At 47.8% G+C, this 16,153-nt stretch overlaps 1 protein-coding gene across 1 annotated transcript in view; it reads left to right on the forward strand.

The window, feature by feature from the left end:
* The window catches only part of LOC145407236 (uncharacterized), a 54,739-nt gene extending 39,836 nt beyond the window's left edge, over positions 1–14,903 (forward strand). Inside the window, exons 4-7 of the mRNA XM_080278271.1 lie at positions 2,042–2,239; positions 7,598–7,821; positions 10,225–10,362; positions 13,821–14,903. Of these exons, the coding sequence (XP_080134397.1) occupies positions 2,042–2,239; positions 7,598–7,821; positions 10,225–10,362; positions 13,821–14,903 (1,643 nt within the window). The remainder of the gene's footprint in view (positions 1–2,041; positions 2,240–7,597; positions 7,822–10,224; positions 10,363–13,820) is intronic.
* Positions 14,904–16,153: the final 1,250 nt, after the last annotated feature.

A 16,153-nucleotide genomic window follows, 5' to 3' on the forward strand; every position in this document is an offset into this window, starting at 1 on the left:
TATTTCACCTTTTTATCCTCTTGTCCAGTCAAATATTCAGGCATGTTCTCTTCTCCCGCCTCTATCATCGCTGGATTCACACTCGCTTAATGTGATGATGATGATGATGATGATGATGATGATGACGACGACGACGACGATGATGATGATGATGATGATGAAGATGATTAAGCAAATAACATGAACGAGAATCTAGAGAAATTGAGGCACTAGTTACAAGGAACCTGTGTGTGTGTGTGTGTGTGTGTGTGTGTGTGTGTGTGTGTGTGTGTGTGTGTGTGTGTGTGTGTGTGTGTAGGAGGGGTGGGGGGGAAACTGGTCAGCGGTGCCGGAAGCGGTGGTGTGTACGTACAGGAATATGAGAGAGAGAGAGAGAGAGAGAGAGAGAGAGAGAGAGAGAATCAAGGTGCACCACCTGTTCTCACCTGATCACACGCATGTTCTATTTACGTCTACCTGGTGACGTCACGTGCCTTAGGGTCACGGATCTTTGCCCTTTGACATTCAGACTTTACCTTCAATGATGCAGCATTCTTTTTAAATCCCTACACTCCAGGGTTTAAATCCTTACACTCCAATAATGTATCTTTCTTTTAAATCCCTACACTCCAATGACCTATCTTTCCTTTTAAATCCCTGCACTCCAATGATGTATCCTTTTAAATCCCTGGACTCTGTTTTAAATCCCTACACCCCAAGTTTTAAATCCCTACACTCCAATGATGTATCTTTCCTTTTAAATCCCTACACTCCAAGTTTTAAATCCCTACACTCCAAGTTTTAAATCCCCACTTTCCAATGATGTATCCTTTTAAATCCCTACACTCAGTTTTAAATCCCTACACCTCAAGTTTTAAGTCCCTACCCTCCAATGATGTACCTTTCCCTTTAAATCCCTACACTCAGTTTTAAATCCGTATCCTCCAATGATTTATATTTCGCTTGACTCTCACTTACACCAGACGATTTTACTCAGCAGGGGAAGGTACCTCTAGCAGGGAGTGGGGGGGGGGGTTCGAGAAGGCGATATATAACCCTTCCAGTTAAAAAAAGCGTATCCTGAAGCGAAGAAAACCGTCTAATGATAACAAGAAGGAAATACAGGAAACGTTAAAGAAGTGGAGCAGATCAATGTTAAAGAAGTGAAGCAGATCAATGTTAAAGAAGTGGCGCAGGTAAATACCTAGGTGAGACTATAAGAAATTTTAACTCTGTGACCCGGTCATATAAAGGTCCCTCAACTCCCGCCCTATCCCCCGAAAGGAGAATGGTGGACTGCAGAGGGGGAACGTGAGCCTGCAGTCCACCGGGATCACACTGAGATGAGCCTGCGATCGCCCCAACGGAAGCTGTGTGACGGCAATTCTTTCCCTGAGCTCAGCAAAATCCGCAGAAATCGTTCCAAAGATTCTCACATCCCTGCCTCCTAAATCTGACTCTTTCTCTCTCAATCCCCCTCCTCCTGCAACTCCCTATCTCACTTTCTCACTCTCTTTCAAACTCTTTATCTCTTTCTTTCTCCCTTTTGTGTCCCCCTTAACTCTCTCTCTCTCTCTCTCTCTCTCTCTCTCTCTCTCTCTCTCTCTCATATCTGGTGTATGCATCTCAACATCGCCCGGTATGTGTGTGTACGTGTGTGTGCGTGTATTAATATGTAGGCATGCATGTAGGCGATAAGAGTACGTGTGTGTGTATGTGTGTGTGTGTGTGTGTGTGTGTGTGTGTGTGTGTGTGTGTGTATTAATATGTAGGCATGCATGTAGGCTATACGTGTGTGTGTGTGTGTGTGTGTGTGTGTGTGTGTGTGTGTGCGTGTGTGTGTGTGTGTGTGTGTGTGTTAGATATGACAGGAGTATGTAAGATGCTGTATGTATCTATGTATATACTGCAGGTTTTTGTTCAACATGTGTTAGAGAGAGAGAGAGAGAGAGAGAGACTGAATCCAGAATGCAAAACCACACAAACCAAACTCTACCTCAAAACGTCCACGCACTACCCACCCACAAAACCTCTCTCAAGTCTTCTCTTTTTAACCCCACAGGAGCGGTGTGTGCTGAGCTGGAGAGGAGAGGAGCTAGCACAGGGGTGGAGGATGCAGGGGGCGCAGCAGGGGGGGCGGCAGGGGCGGAAGGGGGCGGAACAGGGGTCGTGAACCAGGTGTATGCTCACCTGGGGGAACTTCCGGCTGTGTTGGTGGGATCAGCGTTCTTCACTGATTTGGTGCTTATCACGGCGATAGGTGAGTTGGCTGGTTCTCTCTCTCTCTCTCTCTCTCTCTCTCTCTCTCTCTCTCTCTGTCTCTCTCAATCAGTCTATCTACCATCTATCCATCTATCATTATATATATATTTTTGTAAATCATCAGACGCACAATATACTTAGACATTCATATATTCAACACTCAAATAATCAAACACACACACACACACACACACACACACACACACACACACACACACACACACACTTCCCTTAATCACGGCCACAAACACACCCACACGACTACGGTACACGTCACACACACAAAACCCCACGCAACACATTTCCCGTTAAGTGTGTGTGTGGGATACGGTGACGCATTGTGACGCGGGCATTAAAGTTGGCTATTGTTGTTTCTGACGTCACACACTCTCCCTCTATCTCTTATGACGCTATCTGCACACAACACACACACACACACACACACACACACACACACACATTACACAAAGAGAAACATACTACCCACACAAAAAAACTACACACACACACACACACGATGAAAACATGTTACACTGGATCTGCCACTTCACAGCATATCTAAAACAGGAAATTTCACCAGCGGGAGTAATACAACTTGGAAAAAAAATACTACCGAGACTCCCAGGGGAATGCAAAATGGTCTCCACGCAGCTAGAGTACTTTAATATGCTTCTGTGCAAAACTCCGGGATGGTTAATGATGAAACCAGAATATAGGACCTAGAAATCATCGTGTTTATATGGGATGACCTTTGAGCCTACTATCTATCTATTGCCAGATGCTTTAATCCCGTAATGGGTAGTACAAACAAATCGCCTACACGTCGCCCTGTCCCCCGCCATTCCGCTGCCCTTCCCCCAGCACACACCCTCCTCTCTTACATACACCTCTCCACTCCATCCTTCCATCTCATCCTCTGCTACCCCCTCCCCCCTCTACCTACTACTCCCTTTAAAAGACCTAAATAAAAGAAAGTGAGAAAGAAAGAAAGAATGAATGAAAGAGAGAGAGAGAGAGAGAGAGAGAAAAGGTGTCTGGAGATTTGACCCAAGAAACAATTGTACGACGTGTCAGGAGAAATGACGAAGAAATCAAAGAATGAAGCCAAGATGAAGAGGCGTCTGGAAGAAAGAACAAAGAAGCGGAGGACGTGTAATAGCTCTCCACAGACCTCCTCATGAGTCAAACTGAAGGTGGGATGGGAGATTTCTTGACACCAATCCCTAAGCGAGTTATTCTGCACGTCTCAGTATCCCCTTATGTATTACTGAGGCGGAATGTGTAGATATAAAAACGATATCAATAACAAACTAGAGAATGTTAACGAGTATTGTGTAAAATAAATCGCTCAGGATGAGGTGTTGGGATGTCTCTTATGAAACCTACAATACGGTATGGTTTGTATGTGTATAGATATGGAGGCCGGTTGGCACTCACAACACTGGAATCATCATCATCATCAGCATCATCACAGCCATCAGCATCATCATCATCATCATCATCTTCCAACCACCGACACGTCATAAGCATCCTCCCAACCCCCCCAGAAAAAAATCTATCACACCAATCCCCAAATAGATAACCTTGGCATGGATTCAATATGGACGGTGGGAATTAGTGTCGAAGGTGTGGTATTCGAAGTTATATGGAACGTGGGAGAATTGTTGGGCGACAGGGAACGGACTATCAATCCTATACCCAGAACCACACACACACACACACACACACACACACACACACACACACACACACACACACACACACACACAAATGCATACCTGGAATCGGACACATAAAACACCAAAGAAATGCATACCACAGGTGACTCAGAAATGCTAATGTACTGAGACAAAACAGGATTTACAGGTAGTGTGAGTCATAGCGCACACACACACACACACACACACACACACACACACACACACACACACACACACACACACACACACACACACACACACACACACAGCTATCATTTAAATCAATAAAAAAACAACATCGAGGACAGCAGAATCCAGAATCAGGATTTAAGATACACACACACACACACACACACACACACACACACACACACACACACAGGAACCTTCACACAAGCATACATCCACACTAGTAAACAGCCCCTTGAACACACACACACACACACACACACACACACACACACACACACACACACACACACAGAAAAAGAACGCTGCCATGGCGATGTTTTAGTGGGAGGAGGGGTCACACTCCCAACCCAAAACACTACAAATCAAAAACAGTAAATCAAAATTACCGACATTCACGACCGTATCATTATATTCCCAGAAAAGGTATAATGACGTATCCAGGTTTTTCAAAATACGATGCGGTTCTCATAATAGTCTATCTAATTAACAGGTAAGGCGAAAATAATTGGTGGTTAGCATACTATGTCACTACGAAGTAAACAAAAATTTCTATACGAGAGTGCGTGTGTGTGTGTGTGTGTGTGTTACGGGGGGCGGGAACATGACCCTTTATGACCCCTCCCCCACCTACACCACTGCATATATAGTGCTAAACTGACTCGCTCTGAGCTCCACGCATATCTCAAGTGTTATGTGCTGGGTGGTAGTCATAACAACCACACACACACACACACACACACTAAATACCCCTTAATATCCTCTTGTATGTGTCACTAATGCAAACTATGCAGTGTTGACATGAAAATTATATAAGATACGAGTAGTTAATAATGAAGGCGCAACAAGCAGACCAAATCGCTTGTGTAGATGTGCCACGACGTCTCCCATGTCAGCGAAAAAACGACTCACAGACAAGATCAAAAAGAAAAAAAAAAATCAATCTTCTCAGTAAAAGATGAAAAATAAATTAATAAAACTCTTGATGTGCGTGATTCAGAACATATTTACACATTTGAGAGAATCCTTTGTCTGCCTGGATTTCCCTCAGCTGCACAAAAGCGTCTGGTGTGGCGTTAGTCTGTATAAATAGCTACTGAGGGTGTTGGAGAGGGACGCCTTTATGTTGGGAAATATATGACCAGGCGACTCACACTATCCCTCTACTTACCTGTTCCCCGAAACGATGATCCTGGCTCTCTCACCTCACATACTCTCACCTCCGCCTTCATCCCTCTAACCCCCAGCCTAACCTTCATCCACCTGCCACCCAACCCCACCTTCATCCTCCTACCTCCCCACCCCACTTCCCCACTCACCTCCACCTCAATGACCACATCAAAACTCCCTCATGTTTTCCTTCCTCTTCCCTCCTCTGCTCCCCAGATACCTCCCTCCCCATCACCTACAGGATCTAGACATCAATAAACACACCACAGTATTCCATGTTTTGCTTCCTCTCTCTCTCTCTCTCTCTCATCTGCACCTCAAGGAAAACACCAAAGCCATCTATGTGCTGTATCCTTTCCTCTCCTCACATCCCCTCCTCTCTCCCCCTTCCCCTCACCCTCCTCTTCTCCCCTCACATCCTCTCTCTTCCCTAACCCCCCCACCCTTCCTCTCAGCACTTTTCCTTCACCCATACACTACTGTACATTTTCAGTCCCCTCCCCTTCACCCCCTACCCCTCCCCTTATCCCCCCCTCTCTTCCTCCTCTCCCCCCCTCACCAATTCATCTCCTCCCACCCTCCCTTCTCCCACTTCGCCATGCTCTCTTTCTTATCTTACTCGTTCACTCTAAACTCCTATATCTAGCCTCTCTCTCTCTCTCTCTCTCTCTCTCTCTCTCTCTCTCTCTCTCTATATATATATAAATACATATATCTATATCTATCTATCTATCTATATCTCTATATATATATATATATATATATATATATATATATATATCTATATATATATATATATATATATATATTTTTTTTTTTTAACCCCATCCCTTCACTCGCAACGCCCACCCTAACTTCACCCCATCCTCCCTCTCTCCACTTCCTTCTCTTCCTTCAATACCCCTTTTAAAACAAGTATTTACCCCTTCACTACGATGACCTCTTCCACTTCAATCAGACTGCCCCAGTCAATTATATTGAACTGAGGAAAGACCTGTACACACACACACACACATACGAGATCCCTCCCCCAACCTTCTCCCTCTCCCCCTCCCTCTCTCATCTAACTCCTATGATCATCAACTACGTGTATTTTGCTTCCCCCCACTTCCCCTTCTTTTCCCCTCCTCCCCTCCCCTCACCCTTAGTCCAATCGTCCCTTCCCTTCCCCTCGCTTTTCACCCTAATCAGCGCTCTCCTTCCTGGACCCCTCTTTCCCCTCCCCCGACCCGCCCCCCCTACACACCCCTCCTCCCCCCGTTCACTCCTTTCCCTTATCCGAATCATCACCCTCTCCTCTCCTCTCTCTCTCTCTCTCATGTCTCATTCATCTCTCCCTGTCCCCTCTTTACCCCCCATCCCCACAACACCCCACTTCCTCCCACTCCCCCACCCCACTCCCTCCACCTCCCCCACCCCACAAACCCCCACCACACCAGCCCATCACGTCCTGTCGGTGTGGGAGGGGGCAGACGAGCAACATCAAAGTCTCCCCTTGCAATATACCAGGGGGGGGGGGAACAGGGCTCGCCGCTACCCTTATTTTTACATTGAGGGGGGGGGGGCGCTGAGGGCAAGAAATGAAACTCACAGGCGTTCACTAGGGCGCTACAATCCCGGAGTAGACCGATGAATTATGGTGGTGAAGTGTTTTTTTCCCGAAGTGCGTCGGGAAACGGGATAGTGAACGGAGGGAGATTATTATTATTATTATTATTATTATTATTGTTATTATTATTATTATTATTATTCAGTCGTTTGATGACTGTAATTATTAGTATATGGTAATTAGGGCTGTATATTTCTCTCATTCACAGACACAGGATACTCTCTCTCTCTCTCTCTGAATTCACCCACTCTAGCGTTTTCGTTTCATATCTCCCTTTCCCTTTCACGAATATCAATCTCTGTCTGTCTGTCTGTCTTTCTCTCTCTCTCTCTCTCTCTCTCTCTGTAAGTATGTATGTAAGTATGACAGTATTATTTCTACTCTACAATTAATAGCTTCATTGTCAATACTAATTTCGTCATTCCTATAAAATTTCCCCAAATTATTTCAGTCCTGCATGACATTACCTATTTTAGTATCAAGGCCAGACCACTAAGAGGCCCGTAAGGTCTGTGTGGTCTGTGTAACTCACTTCTCTTTACCTCCCTCCCTCACAGTCAAACGAGAAGACGATTATTATTATTATTATTATTATTATTATTATCATTATTATCATTATTATTATTATTATTATTATTATTATTATTAAGGACCGCCTGATCTGTATGGTCTATGTAACCCTTTTCAGCCGGACGTGGTGGCAGCGAGTACGTTCGGTCGGCGGGGGTCAATGTGAGCGTGTGGGGGTCGGGTCTGCCCCCTCTGCCCCCCTCCCCCTACCTGGCCCCCACCCCTGACCTCCTAGCCGCAGCCCTCGTCATCACATCCACCCTCACCGTCCTAGCGGGCACCAAGGTCAGGTCAAGGGTCAAGTCAGTAGGTCAAATCAGTCGAGGTCAGGTCATGGGTCAAGTCAGTAGGTCAAATCAGTGAAGGTCAGGTCAAGGGTCAAGTCAGTGAGACAAATCAGTCAAGGTCAGGTCAAGGGTCGTCAGTAGGTCAAATCAGTCAAGGTCAGGTCAAGGGTCAAGTCAGTGAGTCAGATCAGTCAAGGTCAGGTCACGGGGCAAGTCAGTAGGTCAAATCAAAGTCAAGGTCAGGTCAAGGGTCAAGTCAGTGAGTCAAATCAGTCAAGGTCAGGTCAAGAGGCAAGTCAGCAGGTCAAAGCAGAGGGTCGAGTCAGTAGGTCAAGTCAGGTCCCATTCCCTTTATATTTTACATTAATATTGGGGTGAGACAAGAGTGTGTATTTTCCCCTCGGCTGTTCAGATCAGAGTGGTCCGAGAGAGAGCTGCTGAGAAGGATGTGAACCTGGTGATAAATGGTGAGTCATGAAATACCCCTCAATATAATGCATTCAGCTGTAGTGATGATTGTTACTAGTGGAAGAACTCTTAAATTGAGATCTATGAATGAGAAAGCAAATGTTAAGAGCAACGTGGTGGTTTTAGAGTCTGAGAGAGAGGGTGGCTTACTTTAACTGAGAGTCTGTGAATGTGAAAGCAAATGTTAAGAGCAACGTGGTGGTTTTAAAGTCTGAGAGAGAGGGTGGCTTACTTTAACTGAGAGTCTGTGAATGTGAAAGCAAATGTTAAGAGCAACGTGGTGGTTTTAGAGTCTGAGAGAGAGGGTGGCTTACTTTAACTGAGAGTCTGTGAATGTGAAAGCAAATGTTAAGAGCAACGTGGTGGTTTTAGAGTCTGAGAGAGAGGGTGGCTTACTTTAACTGAGAGTCTGTGAATGTGAAAGCAAATGTTAAGAGCAACGTGGTGGTTTTAGAGTTTGAGAAACAGGGTGGATTACGACTACTGTGATGATGATTGCAGTGAATGGAAGTAGTGTAACAGGCAGAGTGATGGTCTGGGGAAGGGGGTGACTTACAATATGCTGTGTTGTATGTCGCAGAGGATGGAGGTGGTGGACGAGTTAAGCAGCCTATCGGTGTGCAGTGACTGAAAAGACAGATTACGTGTGAATACGAAACTGAGAGTAAAATTGGTCAAAGAAGTACAGTGGCTGGTGCGACGAGGGCACCGGTACAGCGCAGAAGTTTGAGTATCGCGGGTACAATAGAACAACATAAAGGTGTACAGATGATCCAGTTAGAAGCACTCAAGTAAAGCCGTGTCTAATCTGGGCCTTCACATACAGCCAGGACCAGCCATATCAATAATTCACAAGCATTCAGGATGAGCCATATCAATAATTCAAGTCCAAATCGATGCAGTCAGGCAACTTTAGGATACCACATTTAATCGTATCAGCTGAGAACCATTCCAGCCATTCTGTTTCACTTCAGCCATGCTCAGAGGAAAGCAGGTCAACTCAGGCTTAAATCTATACGTCCGCATCTTTCAGGTCGCTTCAGGTCCATCACATCGACTCAGGTCAGGACGTAAAGAATCCGGTCACGCCACGAAGGAGAGTGATAAAAATCGTTCCTATCAGTGCAAATGGTCTCTGGATGGCCTCTGTCAACTCATATCTCTCAGGACCGGGAGGGGTGGCCAGGGACGAGTGGGTGGGATGGGCTGGGATGATGATGGGTGATGCATAACAACGAGGGTAGTGCAGTATATTGTGTCTTGCGATTAACGCCGTAGTAAGTTCACCAGCAGTTGAGGCGATCTATGGCTTTCACACATCGCCAAAGAAATGGGTGGGTGGGTGGACAGGAGTGGGCGGGATGGGCGGAAATGGTGGTGGGGGCATGGACCGGCGTTGTAGGTTGGTCGGTAAGGTCGTGGCAATAGTTTCGCTCAACGTTTTCTCCAAGAACAACAGACGACGACTAAGCACGCGCCGCTCTCAATTACCTGGTGTCTCAAGGTAAAATAAATAAACCACTAAAGAAGAGGTGTCAGGGAGCCGTCTGATACCACGAGAATACGTCCTCAGGTGTTACTGAGAGTAGTAATCAGGACGGTAACTGAATCTCGTAACTCAGCGCTGTAAAAACTCTTTCACCTTGGCGTTAAACAGATTAGAACCTTAAATCTGTTACCTGATCCCTGCCTTACGTGACGCTGGATTAAACTCATTGCACCTGTAACCTTAACTCGGCGCCGTAACGAGAGAGAGAGAGAGAGAGAGAGAGAGAGAGAGAGAGACAGACAGACAGACAGAGTTTCATATATACCCCTTTCAATACGATGATTTTGTTTTCCGACTACCAGGTGCGATCTCTGTCAGTACCAAAAGGTCCATTTAATTCGTCAATCTATCACTAACAACCTTAATTTGTCTCAGAAAATTTACCTCTCATTCTAAAACTTATATAATGATTCTCTAACCCCTAATCTCTCCCCCCCCCAGGTGGCTTGTCGTGTGGGCGTGTGTGGGGCTGTGGTGGGCGTGGTGGGGGCGTGGGTGGGATGCTGCGTCTCCTTGGTGGGCGGAGGGGCTGGGGTGTGGCACGGAACGACGCGATTTATGCCACATGGACTCCAAGGGGTTAGTATGGTGTGCTGGTGTGAGTGTGGTGTGATGGTGCGGTGGTAGTGTGGGTGCGTGTTGTGTACTGATGTGGTGATACTGTGGTGGTGATGTGCTAGTGATGTGTTGTGATGGTGCAGTGGCAGTGTGGGTGCGTGTTGTGTACCAATGTGGTGATACTGTGGTGGTGACGTGCTAGTGATGTGGTGGTGGTGGTGGTGTGTGTGTGTGTGTGTGTGTGTGTGTGTGTGTGTGTGTGTGTGTGTGTGTGTGTGTGTGTGTGTGTGTGTGTGTGTGTGTGTGTGTGTGATGGTATAGCCTACTCGTAGCTGTGTGTCTCTAATACGATGGTGAGATGGTGTAACAGTAGTAGTGGTGTGGAAATAGTATGCTGGTGTGTGGTAGTGTGTCAGCTTGGTTGCAGCATGGTATATTGATGGTGTGATGGTGTTAAATAAGAAACGATGTGCCAGTGTTGTGTAAGTGGTGGTGTGACTGCATTGTGATGATCATAGTGTGGTTGTGTCCTCGTGGTTCGACAGGCTTTAGTTTATGTAGTGGTGTAGTGATGTAATGGTGGTGTGGTGTGGTGAGGTGTGGTAGGGTGGTGAGGCGAGGTAGTGTAGTTAAGACTGTGGTGTGGCGTGGTAACAATGTGAGCTGTGGTAGTGTGGTGGAGTGTGGTAGTAGTCGCGATGTGGTACAGAGGTGGGACGTGGTAGTATGGTGGGGTATAGTAGGAGTGTGGTAGTGTTGATGATAATGGTGTGGCTGTGTGAAAATAGTATGGTAGAGAGGTGTTGTAGAGTGTGTAGCTGTGGTGTGGTAGTGTGGTAGATTGTGGTAGTGAGGTGTGGTAGTGATGCTGTTATGTGGTGGCCAGAGAATTACAGAGTTACACAGAGGTACACACAGACACACACAACTTGGGCCACAGTCATGTAGTTCTGTATTAATCAATGGCGTCAGTATGCTACGGTCCTGGTATTGTGCTGTGGTGAATTGTGGTGTGCTGCGGTGGTGGTGGAGTGGTGGTGGTGTGAGGTGTGGTGGTAGGGTGGTCATGTGGTGATGGTACTGTGGGATGGTGTGGTGATAGTGGCGTAGTGTGGTGTGGTGTGATGGTGATAGTGGCGTAGTGTGGTGTGGTGTGATGGTGATAGTGGCGTAGTGGTGGTGTGGTGTGGCGGTAGTGGTGTGGTGGGGTGTGGTGTGGGAGAGGGAGCAGTAAGGGGAGTGAGCGCCGTGATGGATGAGGGTGATATAGTGTTAATGAAGCACAAAGCCCCTCATTACCACACAACACTACCATAATACCATGCTATCATCACACCACAACACAACCACATCACAGTACCACCACACCATACCTCCACCACACACCATACCACTAACACACCACCCTTAACCGTCATTACCACATCACACTACCACCACACATTCCACTCCTATCACACCACATTATCACCACACCACACTACCACCGCACACACCACATTATCACCACACCACACACATACCACACTACACCACACAAACGAGAAAAGATCTTTATTTATTGAAGGTGATAGTAGAAATGAGCTCTGCTATTCCCTTCAGTAGCCGACCATGATGTCTTTATATTCTCTCTCTCTCTCTCTCACACACACACACACACACACACACACACACACACACACACACACACACACACACACACAGTTCAGGATTAAATATGAACGATAAACTTCCGGCTAACTCTTGACGTCACGGAATTGCGCCAGTGTTCTCATGACGGTATTATATGAACATGCTCAATTTATTTCTGCTATATTTTTATGAAGCGGTGTCGTCACTGCACTAGAAATGGTGGTTATTTAAGGGTAGCTAGGAAATACATAAGCCATCAGCGGTGTGGTGTGGTGTGGTATTGTGGTGTGGTGTGTACAAAGGAGTACAAAGGAAAGCATACAGCAACAGATCTAATAGTTCTTTCGAGGCTGCTTGTTACAGAGAAGACTATCACTATAACATCTGATTCTACAAGTTGAAGGTAAGGATAGTAAAGCAAGAAGGCTCCCCCCCCCACCCACCAAACCCTCACTCCGGAGGCGTTTTACTGATAAAGGTCAAAATTAAAGGTGGAGGTTGAGGAGGCTCCCTAACACCTCTTCCTAAGCGATTTATTTTGCTTACTGCGCCTTGCTATCCTCTGCTGTGTCAATTAAACCACTCTAATCATCACACTCTTTGTATATAATGTACAAAATTATATTTACCAGCCATATCCAAAAAATAAATGGCTGAGAAGGAGGCGTTAAGAGGCTTCCTCAACCATCGAGAATAAGGGCCAAAGTCTTATCTCCAGACGATTATATTCAGCCTTGGGGACACCTCTTGTAGTGGATTATTAAATGAAAGCAATATCATCCCTATCCAGTTTCAAATTTGTGAAGGAGCGTTGTGGTGTAGATGTGGGTGTGATAGAAAGCGTTAGGAGAGATGCACTGAGGTGGTTTGGCCATGTGGAGAGGATGGAGAGCGAGAGACTAACGAGGAGAGTGTACGTGAGTGAGGTGGCAGGGGGCAAGAAGGAGGGGGAAATCGAGGATGAGATGGAGGGATGGAGTGGAGAGATACAGTATAGGCCTATGAGGGGGGCGTTAGTTGCGAAGGGCAGCGTAATGGCAGGGGACAGGGCGACATGGAGGCGATATGTTTGTGGCCACCCCTTACGGGATTAAGGCGTCTGGCTATTAATAGACAGATAGTTTGAAATTTATCCGCAGCTCAAAAAAAAAAAAAAATCGCCTGGAGACAAAAAATAAATAAATAAATAAATAAATGAAAGTCGTCGAATCGAAGGCCTTAAAAGTGACCCCAAAAAAGTTTAAATTCGCAAAAGAAAATGGAAAAAGCAAGTCACAAATGGCCAAATATCCGGGGTTTATTTATACCAAAAGTCAGACGTATTTTCATTTCATCTGCCGTCTGGAAAAATATATAAAAGGGAAAAATACTGATCATGGTGGCCAGAAATGAAATTAGTGTTGGCGTGGAAATGTTGCCATGGGGGAGATTTCTTGCTGAGTTTTTGCTGGCGCCCAGGTTTTCCATAAATAAGGAGCGTATGATAGTAGTTGAGTGCGGTAGTGTGGTGCTGTGGTGTAGTGTAGTGCTGCAGTGTGGTGCTGTGATGTAGTATAGTGCGGTAGTGTGGTGCTCTTGTATAGTCATGTAGTGTGGTGGTATGGTATGGTCGTACATACTCGTAGTGTAGTATGTGTGTGTATGGAACTGACGTGGTATGACAGTGTGATGCAGTTGTGTGGTGTGGCACTGAGGTGTTGTGTAGTATGGTGTGGCACTGAGGTGTTGTGTAGTATGGTGTAGTGGTATATCAAGGAAGTCTGCAGTATGGTAATGTGCTGTACTGATGCCAGAGGGTCAGGGCACAATAATGCGGTGTTGTAATGTGTTGTGTGTATATCCTGCAGGTCATGTGCGGCGCAGCGGTGGTGGGCGTGGGTCTGGGCGGGGCACACCATGTGGGCGTGGTGGGCGGTGAGTGGCGTGGGTACAGGGGTGCAGCGGGGCGGCTAGGTGCGGGTGTGGGTGCAGGCGGGCTACTGTTGCTGCTGCCCGCCGCCCTCGCCGCACCCACCCTCGTCCCGCCCGCCACCCTCACCCACTTGTTTCCCGCGGCGTCCCAGGCCTCCCTGCGTCTGCTGGTGGGCGTGGGAGGCGCAGCGGGGCTGTGGGCTGCGGCTGCAGGTGGCGTGGTGGCAGGGTCACGAGTGGTGCATGGACTGGGACAGGGCGGGTTGGCCCCGGGGCCACTTGGCCGTGTGGCCGCACCCACCGCCACACCCTGGCCCGCCGCACTCCTCACCGGTGTCCTGGCCGCCCTGGCCGCCACGCTGGGGTCGTCCTGGCTGCTGGTGCGGGCGGCGGGGGCGGGCAGTCTCAGCATGGGTGTGGCGGGGGCGGCGGCGGTGGTGGCAGCCAGGTACCGACCAACACCACGACCGCCCGAAGGGTGGTGGTCCACACCATCTGCAGCTGCCTTGGGGGACGGCGAGCCGCGGCAGGTGGCGGTGGTGGAGTGGACGGGGGGCGGGAAGGGGCGCAGCGGAGTGGTGGAAGCTCCGGGTCTGGCCAGCTGGCGGGCGGCCAGGTTTCTGCTGGCCACCTTCATGGTCAATGTGGTGGCGGCAGGGGCGGCGCTGCGGGGCGGAGTCCACCTGGGGCTGGGTGCATGGCTGTGGGCGGGGCTGGGTGTGTGTGTGGGAGGGTGTGTGGTGTGTGGGGTGGGACTATGGCTGCAACCCCGTCACCCTCCACCTCTGCCCTCTGCTCTCCTACCGGCCCGCCCGCCTTTGCTGCCACTGTTAGTACTGCTAACTAACTTGACACTGCTGGTACACCTGCCCTTGCCGGCACTCGGCGTGGCAGGGGCGGTGTGGGTGGCGGCGGGTGGTGCGTGGTTGCTGCGGTGCCGCCACACCAGCAGAGAGGCGGCACTCAGGCGGGCCCTTCTCACCCACCCTGGCTGCCTCTCCCCCGGGGACCTTCTGTAGCCAATAGGATCCTGTATCAGCCCCGGCCCTGACGCCCCACCAACGTGCCAACACCATACTCCCCAGGGCCACCCAGCCCGGTCCTCACATACCGGAGCTGCCCCTGCCACACCCCCCACCAACAAAGACGGCACAGTGCATACACCAGCGTTCCACTGGTTACTTATACTAGTGCTAAAGCTACACAAGCGTTATTACAGAGCAAGGAAATATAAAAAGTACAGCCGTCGTGGTGTAGTAGGTTAAAGTGTATGCTACCAATCGAAAAGCTGAGTGTTTGACCCCACCCAGGGATCACTGGTTGCCGCATCTGGTAGCTTTAACTAAGTCTTTTCGTATAGGGGCAGCGGCTTAACCCATCAAAGTGGTGGTTACGGCATAAAACTGTCTCATCAAACGGGGGCCATGTGCCTAAAAATGTCTGTTTTATACTCAACGTGTATATGACAAAATAAAACGTTTGGATGTTAGGTAAACTTATCGTTGTGACGGTGCATCCATAGTGAGGCTGTGTCCCTGTGTATAAACCTCCCCACACCTCCTCCCCACCAACATAAACCTCCCCCGCCTCCTCCCCACAATCATATATACTACAAAACGGTGGAGTCTTGAGGCAGCAACTAAACGGCTCCCACACCCACCACAAAGCTGACCCACATCATCATCCGTCTTCACTAAGTCTACGGCTCATTACACTACCCTCCCCACTGAATCACCTACGCTGACCAGGAACCTCTATCTGAAACTTGGTCTGTTAGGATGAAAAATTATGCGTAGGGCCTGTACCCGAATCAACCCACTCATTTCAGTTTCTTTTTAAAGGGATAAAGACTGTCCTAAGGTAATGTGTTAGCCAGTCAACATTTCCTGTCAGATATCGACCAGCAGTATTCAACATCAGTACCCAATGAGAGTCCCATATTTGTTAACAATTGTTTTCTTGTGTAAACAGGATGACCGTGATAAAAGATAATCCAAAGAACCTTATCCTAGCTCAGTGTCAGTCCTTTCCATCCTAACCACTCATCAACTCCCCTACTTTCCTCACTACTTCCTTTACCTACCCACTGAGAGTCCGGATCCATCCATTAAATTCGTGTAAACATCTCACCACACAAACTGAGGACGGGGTTAGTAAGGAGCCAAGCAGTTACAGAAACTCAGTCGCTACCAGATCAACTACCCAGCAGACACCTGAACCTCAGATCCCTATTGTCTTCTTCTGGCTCAACTGTAATCTTTCATTCTAT

Source organism: Coenobita brevimanus, chromosome 72 (assembly GCF_032717465.1).
Source record: "Coenobita brevimanus isolate Jiangsu-jjx chromosome 72, ASM3271746v2, whole genome shotgun sequence".
Lineage (NCBI taxonomy): Eukaryota > Metazoa > Arthropoda > Malacostraca > Decapoda > Coenobitidae > Coenobita > Coenobita brevimanus.